Source organism: Hoplias malabaricus, chromosome 7, assembly GCF_029633855.1.
Source record: "Hoplias malabaricus isolate fHopMal1 chromosome 7, fHopMal1.hap1, whole genome shotgun sequence".
Taxonomy (NCBI): domain Eukaryota; kingdom Metazoa; phylum Chordata; class Actinopteri; order Characiformes; family Erythrinidae; genus Hoplias; species Hoplias malabaricus.
Genome location: NC_089806.1, coordinates 13524437 through 13541359, shown reverse-complemented (window position 1 = coordinate 13541359; position 16923 = coordinate 13524437). Strand labels below are relative to the sequence as shown.

The 16923-nt window shown below is 40.1% G+C and overlaps 1 protein-coding gene across 1 annotated transcript in view; it reads left to right on the top strand.

The window, feature by feature from the left end:
- Positions 1 to 16923, top strand: part of kif26aa (kinesin family member 26Aa) — a 105104-nt gene that overhangs the window by 35828 nt on the left and 52353 nt on the right. The window contains exons 3-4 of the mRNA XM_066677371.1: positions 1942 to 2427; positions 14646 to 14800. Of these exons, the coding sequence (XP_066533468.1) occupies positions 1942 to 2427; positions 14646 to 14800 (641 nt within the window). The remainder of the gene's footprint in view (positions 1 to 1941; positions 2428 to 14645; positions 14801 to 16923) is intronic.

Sequence of the window (16923 nt, the reverse complement as noted above, 5' to 3'; positions counted from 1 at the left end):
ATCAGTCTTAATGTTTTTGCCTCATTGATATATATCTTATATATACATTGTCATTTATCCTATAATATTACTAATGTCAAGTCGGATGTTTCTGCTGTTTACACTATCACTATGTGATTAGAGCTCTATATGTGATTTACACTATGCTACAACCTGCTGTATCATTATCAGCAGGTTGTAGCATTACAAAGACATCGTTTCTCATGATGTATGAGTGGTTGGCATTTAAGGAGTGAATACTTTTACTTACTAGGAGTCTAAAGGCAACGTCTACAATTTGGGGAACATCTGTTCTCTTGTTTGTTTAGTTTCAGAAGCTGGAACAGTATTAGGGAAAAAATAGTGTTGTTTGTATGTGGCTGAAGTTGAACGTGTCTGTAAGTTTTTAATGCAACGTTTAATTACCCCGGGAACTTATTTGTAACTCGAGTTTAGTTTTGTAGCACTTTGGGTCTGTGTTTACTTTCGTGCAATGAATATTACCCACCTCTGGAGCCGGAATAGTGCCGAATAGATATTCCGATCCCAGTTCATGCTTTTCAACTAATTCGTTGTCTAAAACCTTTAAAAATACAGTGTCTTTGCTGTGAGCAGATGAAGAAAGATATGTAAACACATTGTAAACGCAGATGGTAAGGAGGTCCTCAGAATTTTATAAAAAGTCTTTTTTGATTTAAATCTCTGACATTGCCTTTAATGTGAAATTACACACTAAATGATGTATTACTAAAGATCCATTATTTACTTAAATGTTTTCTAAATGTAACATCCAACATTTGTTTAAAAAGTAGAAATAGTTTAAATAGGTCCCATCGTATCTGTTCTTGTTCTTTGGTAGCCTTTGTGAGTATTCTGTTTTGATTATTCTCACTTCAATGAACATGCTCATGGCCTAGTTTTAGAGGGCGAATGGGATATCTCTCCATCTCCATCTCTCCACACTGTGTTCATACAAATTTGTGTTTACTTTTGTAGCTATCTGACTTTTCTCATCAAGGGAAGAAGCTCACACAAAATCTTGACTGGAGGGTGTACGTGATGGCTGCTCAATGTCTATCTCTCTCTAACTCTGTTCCTCTTCCTCTCTCTCTCTCACTCACTCTTTCTCTCTCTCTCCCTCTGAGCTCCAAATCTGCTCTTCCTGCAACACTAGGATCAATTTAAGCCTCTAGAGGTCTCTGTGGATATCTGCACAGCCCTATCTAAATATACTATATACCTTCAAACAAGTTTGGAAATCCTTTTTTGTCTGGGAGCTGTTGACTTATAAAGTACTTTTGGTGCTTGGTTTTCAGATAGTGTGAAGCCTTTGTCAGTCAGACTATCACTACATTACAAAAAGTATTTATACAGTTATAATACCGACTTACTGCACTACCCTTTTTAAAATCACAACTTAACAATTGTAATGGCATTAACATATTTTACTCAGTAAGCACTATTCAAGGACTGACTTTTAAATTCCCAAATTATAGTCCGCAGAAGTTCAAACTGTAGTGCTCTGAAGTTAGTTCAGACAGAATTTAGTTGGTGTAGAGTTTGTGTCAGGTTGGAGGCAGGTTTAGATTAAATTGTCTTGTGGTACACACAGATTTAGACAGAAATTTGTCAAGCTGTGATTGGGTTCAGAGTGACGTTTATTTGGCTACATTCAAACTGGGACTGTTTTGTTTGATTACAGTAAGTTTTGGAAAATATTCTTGGACTTTGATTCAGACAATTTTTGCCAGGGTTCAGTTAGTTTCAGGCTAAACTTTATAAAGTTTTAAAGTATATTTGAGTTTGATACAAAATTTCATGCACTATTAAAGCTTTAATTGTCATGCAGTGTCTACTGTCATGCACAGTGATGTTTAATTACTTGCAAAGAATTGAAATCAGCATGACCTCCCATTTAACTTGTCCATTATGAATCAGATCTTGCTTTTTTGTTTTTTGCAGGACCCTGTTTTTTTGGCCTTGCTCCTGGATAAGCTCCAGGCAGTGGAATGGACCCCTCGATGGCATGGAGTTGAGAGCTGCTGTGAGGTATGTGGGACTCCCCTGCAGCAGCTGAGACGTCTGGCGCTTCACTCTGCTCTGGGGCTGACTCTAGACGATATCCCTGACTTGCAGCCAGGTCATTTTTCTGGCCTTGTGTCACTGCATCCAGCTGCACAGAGTGTGCCCTCACCACACGCTTCCTGGGACTGGTCCAAACCTACCCCCCTGTCTACAACCAGGCAGCAGACCTCTAGGTCCCGTGCTGAGCCCTCAGCTGGAGTAAAGCACAGGGAAATGGGCTGGATCAAGAGTGGCGCACCTGGTACAGGCATTAAACCAACCTGCCTTGCCACAGTCACTCCTCTACCTGTCCATGCTCAGCATTACCTGGAGGGAGTATGGAGCGTGGCCACAGTCAGCAGAGTCCCGCAGCAGAGTACACAGGTAAGGATACAACCACAAACTGTAGTGGATAGTTGAGCAACATAACATTGATTTTTTAAATGCAAGCCTTATCATCAACATCATGTTACAATGGCTACATGCCACCAAATCTTCAAAGAATTGTATAATGGTCTAACACCTTCTTAGGAAATGAGGCTAAGCTATCTGTTCAAATTCTTGATTTCAGATGAAATTTTGGATGAGTGTCCATGAACTTTTGGCCTTATAACAATTGAACAATAGTCTCTATTCTCATATTCATATATTTTGTAAAATAGGCTTGTGTGATTAGAACTGGTCAATATTTGTCCACAATGTTTGCTTCAAACAAGCAATCAGGAGTCAGTATATTTATTAACACGATTTTGACCACTTTGTGTTCCTATTTTATGATGGCTAGCATAGCTAGCATAAGTAAAATAGCTAAATAGTTATTTAGCTAGGTACATAGATACATCAGTTCACAGATGAGATGAGATGAGAAAATTTACAGTAGAATCTGGTTATGAAAGTGGTGCCCTGACCCTTTTGTGACCAGAAAAATGAGAGTCATTTTGAAGCACAATGTTTGCTTCAGACAAGCAATCAGGAGTCAGTATATTTATTAACACGATTTTGACCACTATCTGTTCCTATTTTATGAGGTGAACCATGTGAGCCACTGTGCTGAACAACAATTGTTCTCTATTATATTGAATTTTATGTGATTTCATATTTTATATATTCAGGCATATCAGGATTAAATGTGCCTATATGGCTTATCAGCATTAATTAATCATTGATACCTTTTAACGCAATAAAAATTTGGAGACTGATATTTTAATACTCTATACTGGTAGTTAGCTAAGAAATCAGAATCAGTGTTAAAATATTGCAACTGAAAATATATAAGGAGGTAGCTATGTAACAATAGAGATGGCTAGCATAGCTAGCATAAGTAAAATAGCTAAATAGATATATAGCTAGGTACATAGATACATCTGTCCACAGATGAGGTGAGATGAGAAAATTTACAGTAGAATTTGGTTATGAAAGTGGTGCCCTGACCCTTTTGTGACCAGGCGAATAAGAGTCATTTTGAAGCCTCATATTCTACCAAGGTCTTCTCAGACGCTCCATGCAGAGATTACTTATCATTCCATTCACATTTTCTGTCCCTGTGAATATGGCTCAGACATTAGGCTTATGGTTTCATCCTGAGAGGTGTTCAGGAGCAGTTTTCATAAGGCACACCCCTGATCAAAAGTTTAATGTGAATGAATCACATTATAGAGCTGTCTTTCAGTTCGAGGCCAAGGCTGAGCCATTACAGAGGGCAAACTGCTACCAAGGCAAAGCTTTAGGTTCGCTGTCTGGGAGAGACATGCAATCTGTTCATGAGTAGATGTGTAAATGAAATATTTTACCATTTGGGACTGGGCTATTGGTGATATACAAAACTGTAAGGTGACAATGTGACTAATAACAAAATATGTAGACAAAATATTATAAAAAGCACAAAAGAAATCCTATTTCAGCTTTGCACTTATTTAGCACATTCTTGTTTTTGTTACAAGAATTACATTACCATGAAATTGACATTATGAGGTCATGCGAATTGATACCTCAGGAAGACAAGGCATTACATTGTGGGTGTTCAATCTTGATTCACATAATAACACATTCACATAACAGAAAGAAACAGAAAAGGTAAGCTATTTATGAGATTAGAATTTAAGACAAACTGAGAGGCAGAAAAACAAGATTCCCAGAAATTCCAATTCTGGTAAGAGAATGGTGAATGTAACCCAGTCCAGCAGAGGCATGAACACTTGAGTTACTTAATGAGGCAAAGACTTGATTAGCGATAAAATTAGCCCAACTTCAGAGGCAGGTTTTAAACATCTGTGGAGAAGCTGTCACTGCACCTTTGTTTTACGTTGCTTTAGTTCCTTCAAACATGGAAATTCACTGTGGCTGAAAACATTTTGTCTTTAAGATATTTCTCTCTGCATGATATCTGACTATCATTAGTTGAGGATCATTATTTACTGAATTAGCCTCTCTAGGACTGTACCATTGGCCTTCTGATGGCCACTTGACCTTCATTTGAAGTTATAGAGCTCTAAGTCATCTTGATATAGAATGGTAGTGCATTAGCATTGGGACGGCAATCTCTGACCTCATAGCCTTGAGCAAGCTATGGATTATGTTTGACACTAAGTGTGATGGTTAAGGTTGAACAAACTTTAGAGTATACCCTCCTAGCTTAGTTTGAATGCAGCGTCTACGACTGAATGCAGAATTCAGAGATGGATGTAACACTATAAAAATATAAAACAAGTTAATAGCGTATTTGTCCAATCTTGTACTGTGGGATCTTTTAAAGCATTAAAATCTCACAAATATTTAACAGATAAGAGTTTAGAAAGAGATTTGTAGAGACACTGTTAATTACTATAAATATATTGCAAATTAAATGGCAAATATGGACAACAGCCCCCAAATGTTATAGCAAACTACAAAAATATATCCTGTCACGTACTCATTGATTCTTTGGAAGCTCCAGACCAACAGGGCCATCGCCAGAGATAAACTGTCAGAGTCATGACAGGGTCATTGTTTATTCTTTGTTTACCGTGCAGTCAAATGAGTGTGAGATATAATACTGTATAAATGTTGCAGAGTTCAGAGGCGTCCTGCTGGGTTTGTGAACAGTGAAGAAACATAACCAAGGGCAGCAGCTCTGACCAACGCACATGTTGTAGCACATAACAGCATCAGAAACACACAAAAACATAGCATGTTCCTGTTTTATTTCCTATTATTTATTTATATGAAATGTTGCAAATGACCCTGTTCAGCTCCACTGCGCAATAACACTGTATTTGAGCCTTTGAGCTGTTTCTTGAGTTACTGAACCTCAACACACCCACGGGCCACGTCACAGTTTGCACTGAAAAACCTACTTTTCTTTGGTTCCAGTTGGGAACAAACTTTTCTGGTTCGCGAACCAGTTTATGTCAGTGGAAACTCGCCGTTCCGGTTCCTCATTGGTGGACAAGCGCTAACAGAGAACCATACATTTAAAGCTAGAGCACCAAAAGGGGTGCTATTTTTCACATATTGTTATGCTTCACAGTTAATAGCAGTGTATTCTACAAAACCGTTAGCCTAAATTAGCTGCATATAAATTTGTTCAATGTGTTAAAAGAAAATCAGTGTTTTCACTCATTTGTTTTTCAATTGAAGCTGGCTGCTTACATAAGGTGAAGAAATCGCAATTGCAAGCCTCTGCAGAGATGACCAATTAATTGAAATGACCAAGTATTCCAAACTGGTGCTAGCACTGTGGCTCAATGCCTACAGGAGCTGCCCACAGGACTTCAAACTCTGTTCAGGTCTTAGTGCACTACAATGTGCCACACTGCATTCTGCCAGTACTACGTTACATTGAGACCACAGTAAGCCACAGTAGATCACATGTGACTGGATATTTACACAGAGAAAGCCAGCCAGTCTTTTGGTAAACAAATACTAAGGTTAATTTACCTCAGCTAAGGTTAATATCCTAGCCTTGTACAGCTCATATCTTTCAGCTCAAAAATAGCCAGTGTGTGATGAGGTAGTAAACTGACACCAAGCTTGATTAGTGTTGCTGAATGATGTATTTCGTTTAATTAATATGAGAAGAGTGTACAAATGAGCTTGAATCTGGCATTTATTGGCCCTGCCTCACCTGTGGGGCTAGGGGTGGGTGTTTCACTGCACAGAAAATCCAAGAGGAAACACTACATGTAACCAAGGCTAACTGAACAGCTGAGTATGATGATATATTTATCATATGATCACCTTGATCCAATGCTGCATGAAAGGTAGATAATGTAATAACATACATTACCTATTTGTTTCCATTAGGGCACCAAAGGAGTTGAGTCATAGGGAAAGCAATTTATCTTACTATCGGAAGGAAAAATTAAGATGAACTTTCTTGAAAATGCAGCCCATAATTTGTTTCTGTGGTGGGGATAATGAGGTGTGATAGTTAGATACGTTTATGACATGCTAGACATGTTTTTGTTTCATTACACCTGGAGGGCTTGGATTACGTTATGATATTGCAGCAAGGCTACTGTCTCGACCCTCATTCCATTCATAATTTTGTGACATGTTAAAAATATTCTTTGAAAGCATAAAAGATGAAAAAATATGTGAGGGGACAGCTTGTGCCGTGAGTGATTGCTGAAAGTAAATGGAAGTCTGGCAGTGTGCTTGTCATAGTTGTCTCTCCCACTGTAAAAGGCAACAGGTGTACAGACGGAGGTGACCCTTTGTATGTTTTGAGAGACTGAGACAATGCTGAGGTGAAGGCAAGCCCCTCTGCTTCACATCAGAGCAGACAATGACTGCCCCCATCTCCCAGCCACTGAAAAGCAATTAGACCTTGAGAAGCACAGCCTGCACAAAACACAAGGTTATTTCAGCCTTGGTGAATTCTTCAGGCCCAGTAGGCTGCTGTTTGGAGGTGTGACACTATGAATTTGAATGAAGCAATTGTTCTGAGTGTGTGCTTGTTTGACTTCGTTTGCTGAGGAATGCGTATGTTTGGCATATGGCAGCCAAAGTCACATTTGTATGTGCATTAGCCCACTGCTAGCCTAGTGCTATTGGGGACAAAAGACCAGGGCTAAAATTTGAAAGCAGCTCTTTTATGTTCATAATGTTGTACATAAAAGGTTTTAGTTACTTATCAGCTCCACACAGTTTGAAACAAATGTGGGAAGATTTAGGCATGCAGTGTCTAAATACAAGCACAGTGGTAGCCTGGTGGGGTTTAAGCCTCAATTACTGCTTAACTACTTTAGCATCATAGCTCCATTGCAAAGCTAAAGAAGCAAACTTGTCTTGTTTTGATTGATCAACTGCAACTGAATATTTGTGTTAATTTTTGACACACTATCTCTTTAAGTCTCATCGTGTAAACAGACAGAGGAATACAGATCCTACTTGTGTGTCATTTAGGCCAAGCTTCATCTGTTCATCCTCAAGTCTGCATGTCACCTGCAGTTAACTAATAGGCCTCCTCTGGCAGCTCGTCTAATTTAGGCCAGTGAAGAACCAGATCCGAACCGAGTTTGAATGTGTGAAGGGAGCCAAAACTGCAAATTGTCAACAGATGGGAGCGCAGTCTCACCCAGGGTGAAAAAATGGCACCTGACGTCCATCTGGGGCAGTTGTCTGCTTGACTGCACACACAGAGCCACGCTGTGATGCCCTCTTCACTGGGCACTACTCAGATCCTGTGAAGGACACTAGAGTCCTCCCATGCTGCACTGATTAGAGACACTCAGAACAGCCTGATTATTTTTGTTGCTCTGACAGAATATTTGGCAGCTTGTATTGTGTAGTGTATAACACAATGTGGCGTGTTGGGGTTTGATTCCACAGGAAGATTCCATGGGCAACACTGCTAATGCTATATTCATGTACATCTATAGCATGTGTGTGATTGCAAGTTGCTCTTGGCAAATACCTTAAATGTACATTTCAGCTGTTTCTGCTGAAATACGATCAACATACTAATAATACACCCTTAAATAAAGGTGTCTAAAATTGTTCTGTAGAGATATCAGAGAGGGTTCCCTTCTTAAAATAATCCTGAGGGACCCCCAGATGGCCTACATTTTTGCTGCAACCATGCTTTCCAACATATAGATATAAAGCAAGAAGTATCTGTCCTTGAGGACCAGTTTGACCACCACTGCTTTAAGTTCAAATATTTGCAAATCTAGTTAAAAGTGTAAAGAACCCAGAAATAATTGAATCCAATTAAATGTTTCCCTAAAGCCAGTTGCATTTAGCAACCTTTATTTATCTGTTATATCTACCATACTGATAAACAAACCTGCTGCAGTCTTAAATGTATTAAACAGTTCTCTTAGAACTTTGAACAAGCGAAGGCCACTTGTTTTTTTCCCTCCCCTGTTCCCTCCTGCGACACTTATTAAGAGTCTGGACATGGATTTGTGCAAAGCTGCTTTGTGATGCCTTTTGTAAAAGCGATATCAAAATGAAACTGAATTAAAGGATTTGCCTTTTTGATCTCTAGTGGATTAAAAAGCACAGAAATATGCCAGAAGAGCACAGTAAAGATGTTTTTTTTTATTTTGGCCTGTTTGTGTTGTGATTATATTATGATTAGTGTGAACCAGCGTTCTATAGGACAGATCTACTCAAATTTTGCACAATTATTGCACCACCGTTATTTACTATAGGCTCTGAACCCACCGCGACCCTGAACTGGATAAGCTGTTACAGATAATGAATGAATTTACTATTTACTAAATTACTATATACAGGGGTTAGACAAAGAAACTGAAACACCTGTGATTTTAGTGTGGGAGGTTGGTGGCCAATCTTCATTAACTGCACATTGCACCAGTAAGACCATGGTTCAAACATTGTGTCCTGAAGGCGGTGCCATGTATCAGGACGACAATGCACCAATACACACAGCAAGACTGGTGAAAGATTGGTTTGATGAACATGAAAGTGAAGGTGAACATGGCCTGCACAGTCACCAGATCTAAATATTATTGAGCCACTTTGGGGTGTTTTGGAGGAGCGAGTCAGGAAACGTTTTCCTCCACCAGCATCACGTAGTGACCTGGCCACTATCCTGCAAGAAGAATGGCTTCAAATCCCTCTGACCACTGTGCAGGACTTGTATATGTCATTCCCAAGACAAATTGACGCTGTATTGGCCGCAAAAGGAGGCCCTACACCATACTAATCAATTATTGGGGTCTAAAACCAGGTGTTTCAGTTTCATTGTCTATACCCGTGTATGTGCAACAGCATTTTTCATCACATTTTTTACCCCTTTGTATCCTGATGTATACAGTTATCGCAGTTTTCCTCTTAAAGATGTCTACGATTGTGGGGAAACACAATTCTCTCTGGTTTGTCTATGTTTAGAAGCTCCATGTCTTTTAAGGTTAAATTGGATGTTTAACAGGAAAGATGTCTGTTGTTTGTACATGGCTGAAGTTTAACTTGTCTGTAAGTTTTTATTCATTGTTTAAATTACCACAGAAACTAATTTGTGACTCGAGTTGTCTAGTTTTGTAGCACTTTCAGTAAATCAGTTAGCCATCTTCTAAATTTGGAGACATTCCACCTTAAGTCATCTGAAACAGCAAAAATATGTCAACATTACCCACTTGTGAAGCAGGAATAGAGCAATATCCTTATCTTGGTTTATGCTTTTCAATGCTTGGGATTTTGCCTTTAATGCCTTCTTCTAGCAAAGAGGTTCCACTCACAGTGACTTCCAAATTGGAAAGTTACAAACAGCCAGACAACATGTAGTGAATTTATCACAGGGAATGCACTTGAGGTCAGATGACTTCAGTTGAGTTCATTCTTTCATTCATTGTCTAAAACTGCTTTTCCAGTTCAGGGTCACGGTGGGTTCTGAGCCTGTTCTGAATCTCTGGGCCCAAGACAGGCACACACCCCAGACAGGGCACCAATCCATCACAGAGCACCACACACTATCACAGTCACTCAACCACTCACTCCTACTGACACTTTTGAACAGACAGACCTACCAATATGTGTTTTTGGACTGTGGGCAGAATTTGGATTGAGGCATCACCACACTCCTCAATCCACAACACCAAGACCCTGGTGCAGAGTAACGGTAACACTTAACACTAACTGTTGTGCCACCAAGCCACCGGTAATCCCACCAACTGATAATGAAATAAATCAATATAACTATATTACTATAGTCACATATATTTTCTATCAGAATCCATTTATTTCAAGGAGTAATTACTTATTTCAGTTAACAAAGAAACTGGAGTCAAAGAAACTGGTTAGAACAGCTTTTCATTCAAAAACTGCATTAGCGGGGCGGCACGGTGGTGCAGCAGGTAGTGTCGCAGTCACACAGCTCCAGGGACCTGGAGGTTGTGGGTTCGATTCCCGCTCCGGGTGACTGTGAGGAGTTGGTGTGTTCTCCGCGTGGGTTTCCTCCGGGTGCTCCGGTTTCCTCCCACAGTCCAAAAAAAAAACACACATTGGTAGGTGGATTGGCGACTCAAAAGTGTCCGTAGGTGTGAGTGTGTGTGTGTGTGTCTGTGTTGCCCTGTGAAGGACTGGCGCCCCCTCCAGGGTGTATTTCCGCCTTGTGCCCAATGAATTGGATAAGCGGTTACAGATAATGAATGAATGAATGAACTGCATTAGCCATACTGTAATTTATATGTATGTTGCTAGGCATGTGCTAACTAAGAGGTTATGCCTTTATTCATTTGCATGAACCTTGCTTCTAATTTGTCCTCCCTCACCAGGGACAAGTGTCGATAGTTTGTTGGTAATTTGTGTATCTTCTTTTGTATATTTGCTTGTATCTGTATTATGTGAGTGTGTATGTTTAATAAAACCTGGCCTTAACTCATTGACCAGATATTAGTGGTAAAGAAATCAGAAACCTTGAATCTCTGAAAAAAAATATATATACATACTTGAAAAAGATTGTTGTACTTACGCTCAAGTTCATCTTTCCTATTCCAGCATAAGTATACATACAGTACATAGGTCCCATCTGCTCTGTTTTTGTTCTCTTGTGTGTGTTCTGTAATAGATACTGCGACAAAAAGGGGAAGTGCAGTAGCAAGTTATATTGAGAGATGGTGAGTGAAAGGATGTGAGAAAGTGAGATTGATCATCAGTGTGTGTATATAGGGGACAGAGTGTGATGGGTGATTCATTTGAGCTGGTGATTCATGCAGTGGAACTCCTGGAAGGGCCTTTTGCAGGAACAAGAAAACCTGGGTTTTTTGATGTTGACAGATGTGCAATTTTACTTATTGTAATGATCATGCAGCTTTATTGATGTTAATTGAAATGAATAACCACCCTGCTGGAACTTGGCTTTATCGATCTACGGTGGTATTCTTGGACATAAAGCACTTTAACAAAAGTGTGGCTTAATTGGTGGGTGGGTGGGTTGGTGGGTGGGGGGGGGGGGGGTGGAAAAAAACTAGCCTTCCATTTTGAACTAGAAACGTCCATCGCAGTGTCCCTGCTGGGCCCTAATGGTGGACTCTGACATGAGGATGTAATTACTGTGAGTGTGATGTGACGTGGATTACTGCATACAGCTGGGATGGGCGTTAGAGATGTTGCTCTCTTGGGCCAGAAGCTTCTCTTTCTAACCTCTGTATGTGTGTGTGTGTTCTTCTGCTCTCGTTATCTCTCTGTCAGACTGTCAGCAGATCACAGCTCGTCCAATTTTTTGATTCCAGCATGCCCCTTTTTCCTGCTTATTTTTACACTCTCCCTGCTACGATAAGAAGCCACCAAGCATTGTCTTGCATGTGCTTCATGTCCGGTTACACAGTGCATGCTTTCTACGTTCTGGCTCTAACATGCAAAGATTTAGCAATGGTTTTCAGATGTAATAAACAGGAAAGCTGGTGAATCTTAATAGTCCAGACTCAGTGTGGTCTCTATATGCAATGACGTAAGTAAGGGTTGCCCTTCACTGGCTGGTAACAGGTGGTCAGAAGTTTCAAAATAAAACCTTGCATTAGTTAAAGAAACACCAGGCAAAGTTAGATTTACATTTAACAGGTTTGGTATAGTGCAGGTTTGAGTGAACTTCCAACTGTTCCCTCTTTGTTTCGATGCCAAAGAGAAGGAAAAACTTGACAGCAATGCAAACGTTTGCTTCTTTATATAACTTTTCAAGTACTTATAGACCATATCATCTCCTTCTACACACTCCTGGAACAACGAGGTGATGATATCCTTACGCTCTTGCCACATATTCATGTTTGGCACTCCACTGGGTTGTGTTACCGGTGCAGTCACAGTGGATTAACGCATTGTGGGTTTAATCCTGTTGGCTAGTGGCTACAAGCATATTCAGCTGAATAATAAACTCAAAGACAAACAGACAGTTATGAGCAGTGACTGCAGTGTGGTGCTGCCATTGTAGAAACATACACCGCTGTGCAAAGTCATAGAACACCCTGTCATTTATTATTCCTCAGTATTTCATTTGTCCATTCTTACTGACTCATTAATGCTCCCCACAGTCTTAAAACCAATGGGTATCTGCTGTGTTCTCCTAACAAAAGCTGTCTCAAAGGAGAAACGGACATTATCTTGCGCTTCAAAGAGGCACTAACATTCACCCCATAAACTACCCAAACACATCTCAGCTGCCTCACAAATATTTTATATTAATTTAAAGATACATACATCTCCAGAAACAAGGAAGAGTGTAGCTACACCTCTTTGATTACACTGAAAAAAATGACACCTTGAATTTACTCAACAGCCAGAGATGGAATTTCAGTAACATCTACATATTTTCAAATGTATTTAAGCTGTATATGGATGTACATTATTTAATTTCCTGGAAATCTTTGATGTAAAAATTAAGTGAATAAGAAGTGTCATTTTTTCAGTGTACTTAGATTAGCTTAAACAGTCAAATACAGGGATTGAAAAGCATCTTTCTAGGTAAAGATTAGAGCAGTTGTGAATAACACAGTATACCCTCCCACATACCGCTTGTGAGGAAAGATATTAAAAGATTGCTACAGATGGTTGGATGGGCCCAGAGAGCCTGCACAGATCATTGCCTCTTCTGCTCCTGCCAGTTTAGCAGGTATTCCCCAAGGATCCCTAGCAGAAACGAGCCTGTTTGTCAAACAGCTGGACCACACCAGCCTGCACTGCCATTTTCCTCTGCTATCTGGTCCCTGCCTCAGGGCATCTGCTCTTTGCTCTGGGCTGTGCTACACTTGATCTCTGTCTTGGGTTTTTTTTTTACTGAAAGAAACTCTTTTTAACACACTCTGAACTTTTTGGCCAGTGTTTTGTTTCAGTTCACATTTCTACTAATTTCAAACATAGTCAGGACTGTCAAATGAATCTACGTATAACATACTCGCATGTGTCAGTATCTGCTGATACAGGTAAAGATGACAATACAAGAGAATGTATGTAGGTGACACTGGGACACTCACATCAGTATAAGGAAATGCAGATCCATGGACTAAAATAAATATAAGGCTGCAAAATAATCAAAATCTAACATATGAATTAATACATTTAATGCTTTGTATCAATTAAACTTTGTGCCCTTGTTTAAAGGGGGCATATTATACCTAATTTGTGGGTTCATAAAAGACAGCTATACAAAGCTTTGACAAAATACCACAAGGATCAACCAACACAGCAGTGTTCTCCCCGTCTAAACAGCCCTGTTCAGAAGACAGGTTTCAGCACCTGTTCCTAATAATAACAATGAGTCACAGTTCAATTCAGAATGAGAACCCAGGAGTAAGGGTCAAAGGGCAGACTCTCAGATTTTTAGGCATTTTCACTTTTATTCAGTACACTTCATTTTACATGCTTGTTGTGTTTGCTCCATTTCATCTTAATAACTTGTTTCATTCCCTGTTTACTTATTTTGATTTATAATTTGTGGGTGGGTAGGGCACATGCACTGAACAAGGGGTGGCACGGTGGTGCAGCAGGTAGTGTCGCCGTCACACAGCTCCAGGGACCCGGAGGTTGTTGGTTCAAGTCCTGCTAAGGGTGACTGTCTATGAGGAGTTTGGTGTGTTCTCCCTGTGTCTGCGTGGGTTTCCTCCAGGTGCTCCGGTTTACTCCCACGGTCCAAAAACACACGTTGGTAGATAGATTAGCGACTCAAAAGTATCCGTAGGTTTGAGTGAGTCTGTTTTTGACTTACACCCAGTGATTCCAGGTAGGCTACGGACCCACAGCCACTCTGAACTGGATAAATGTTTACAGACAATAAATGAATGCTCTGAACAAGTAATTTCTTTTCATTTTTTTCATGGACATTGCTTAATATGTCCCTTTAAGCAAATACCTCTTGATGATATAATTGTTATATCACAGACCATCACTTGCGAAGCAGCTGATGCAAGTGCCTTGTAACTCAGTTAGTCAATCATTTACTCCCTCACTCAAATATACACATGCATACACTTAACACTCTCATAATTAGGAATTGCACAAGGGCTGCTTTTTCTCATAAACTCACTCATATTTAGGGAATACTCTGCAAGAGGCTGCTATTGTGGTTTGCATCTGTGATACTTCGTGTCCTTGTCCTGTATAGTGTCTTTCTCAAGCATATATCTTTCTTCACTTCTTGTCCTTTGTCATTTTATTTCCTACAGAGTCTGGCTCCAAACAAGGACACGTTGACATGCGATATTCCCAGGTCTTCCCAAGTTAGTATTGTTTCTCCAACAGAGTGCAGGTCTACCAGTCAGGGATGCCCACTGCCTCCTCCTCCTTCACAAAGCAGTTCAGCAGCCTCCTTCTTCCTCAGGTAAGCACAGCTTTGCTAAAGCTTTGTTCTCAAGGTGAAGGCACTTGTGTTTGGAGCAATATTTCCTTGAGGCAGCCATTGATTCAGCCTGGACCATGCTGCGTGGTTCCCAACGTATCACAGTCCCTTAGTCTTTTGCCCAGCCCCTCGCTCTCTACACAAACCTGCTGTGGCATTGTGACTTGCCTCTGGTCATCCTGTCAGCACACAGCGTTCTTACTGCCCATTCAGCCTGCAGAGGCATGGAAGGCATCACAGCCTAATGTGGTGAAATGTCATTGATCAATGCCGAGGCTTAAGAGTCTTACGGTTTATGAAATCCAAATGGGCGAAGACTGTGCTCAGCTGGGCCTCTGTGGAAGCAGCAAATGGGTGCCCTCCAGGTGAATCTGTTATAGTAATGCATCAAATAGTCATATTACTAAAGCAAGGTATTAGACGGCTGTATTCTGTTTTCACAGAAAATGATGGTTTGCTCTGATGCTTAAAGGAAAATAACGCTTTATGGTGATCCTTTGAGAAACAATCAAGCATAAACAAAAGGTCCATATTATCTTTTACCTATGTATCTTAATGGCTTTGCTGTTGTAGTTATTCCAACAAAAATAGGTTTATGCAGCTTCTACACAGTGAAAAGTGGACTTAGTATTTAAAAATCCTTCAGCGTATTATCTACAAGCAGAAATAACTAGCCATAAACTAATACACTGTATCACATTTACCAGAGTTCTCATTTGTGACAAATAAATGCTTAAAGGGCTGACAGTTGTTCATATCCTCACTGACAGGAATGTGTGTGTTGAAGTATGAGGCTGTGTGGCTGTGAATAGAATGAGTTGCTTAGAGAGTGTTAGACACTAATTGCTGTGTGACCATGCATACAATTAGCTTATTGATGACAGGTTCCTTTCTGACCAGCATGCAAAGGTTCGCCATTTCACAGCCACTGCCTGCTGTAAATCACTGTGGTCATTAAGATGTAGAGAATACACAGGAAGAATACAGTCATCTGTTAGCTGGGCTGAATGAGTCTGTTTTGTTTTTGCTGTCACTCCTTATTTAAATTAGTCCCTATCCAGTTTGAAGCAGTTCATTTTAGGGGGGTAATGATACGCTGATTTGATATTAACTGGGTTTGCACCTCAGTGTGATATATATTTCTCTCTCTGCAGTACCCAGAATGCACTAGGTAGAAATATAATATTTATAAGATTAATGGAAACCAGCCTAACCATAGCCCCATAGGCTAATAAACACAAACAACATAGCATTAGTGTAGCATTTGTGTCTAATCTTAACAGTCTTTTAAGAACAAAAGGCAATCTACTTATTCCATGTTAATGAAGACCATAACCACATATACACGGCTTCAACAAGATATTTGGTGTTCATGCTGTAACATGAGGTGCTTGTATTCTGCATTTACAAGTTAGTAAAAAAGCTTCAAAAGCTCCTTCCACCTTCAGGATACATGATCAGATGAGAATATTCCTAGTTTTTAGCTGTATAATAAAAAAAACATGATATCTGTAGTATAGTTAATATCAATGGTTACCCTTGAAGCTGTATTTGCAGTGCCAATTTCACCTGGAAGAGGGCCTTACCCTCTTTGAGGTTTTGAAAAATGCATGCTATGGGTGGCCCTCAAGAGTTTGCAGGGGCGTGATGGCATCAGTTGCCCAGTGAGGTGGATGAGTTGGAAATAGAGAATGCCTAATATCCTTAAGCCCAATCTGGTTGGGATTAATTTTATGTGTGGATATAAATCTCAGAGATTTTAGTCTTGTCTGAATAGACCATTTCTGTCATTTTTTTTCTAAGTGTGTGGTTGCTTTTCAGGAATAATTGGCCTAAGTGAGCCATCAATGTCACACCCTTGTCCTGTCATGTCTGTTTTCCCTGCCATGTGCTCACTTAGCACATGGCTCTGTTTGTTACTGTTCATGTCTCCACCCTTGTCCCGCCTTAGTCCTGTCTCTGTCCCGTTATTGTCTCCAGGTGTTCCTCGTCTGTCTTGTCCTGATATACCCCTGTAGTTTGAGTGTTCCTTTGTCTGGTGTTGTGTGTGCAGATGTGTGTTTCATGGTCTTTTTGTTCACATGCGTCTATCCCCGGTTCATGGC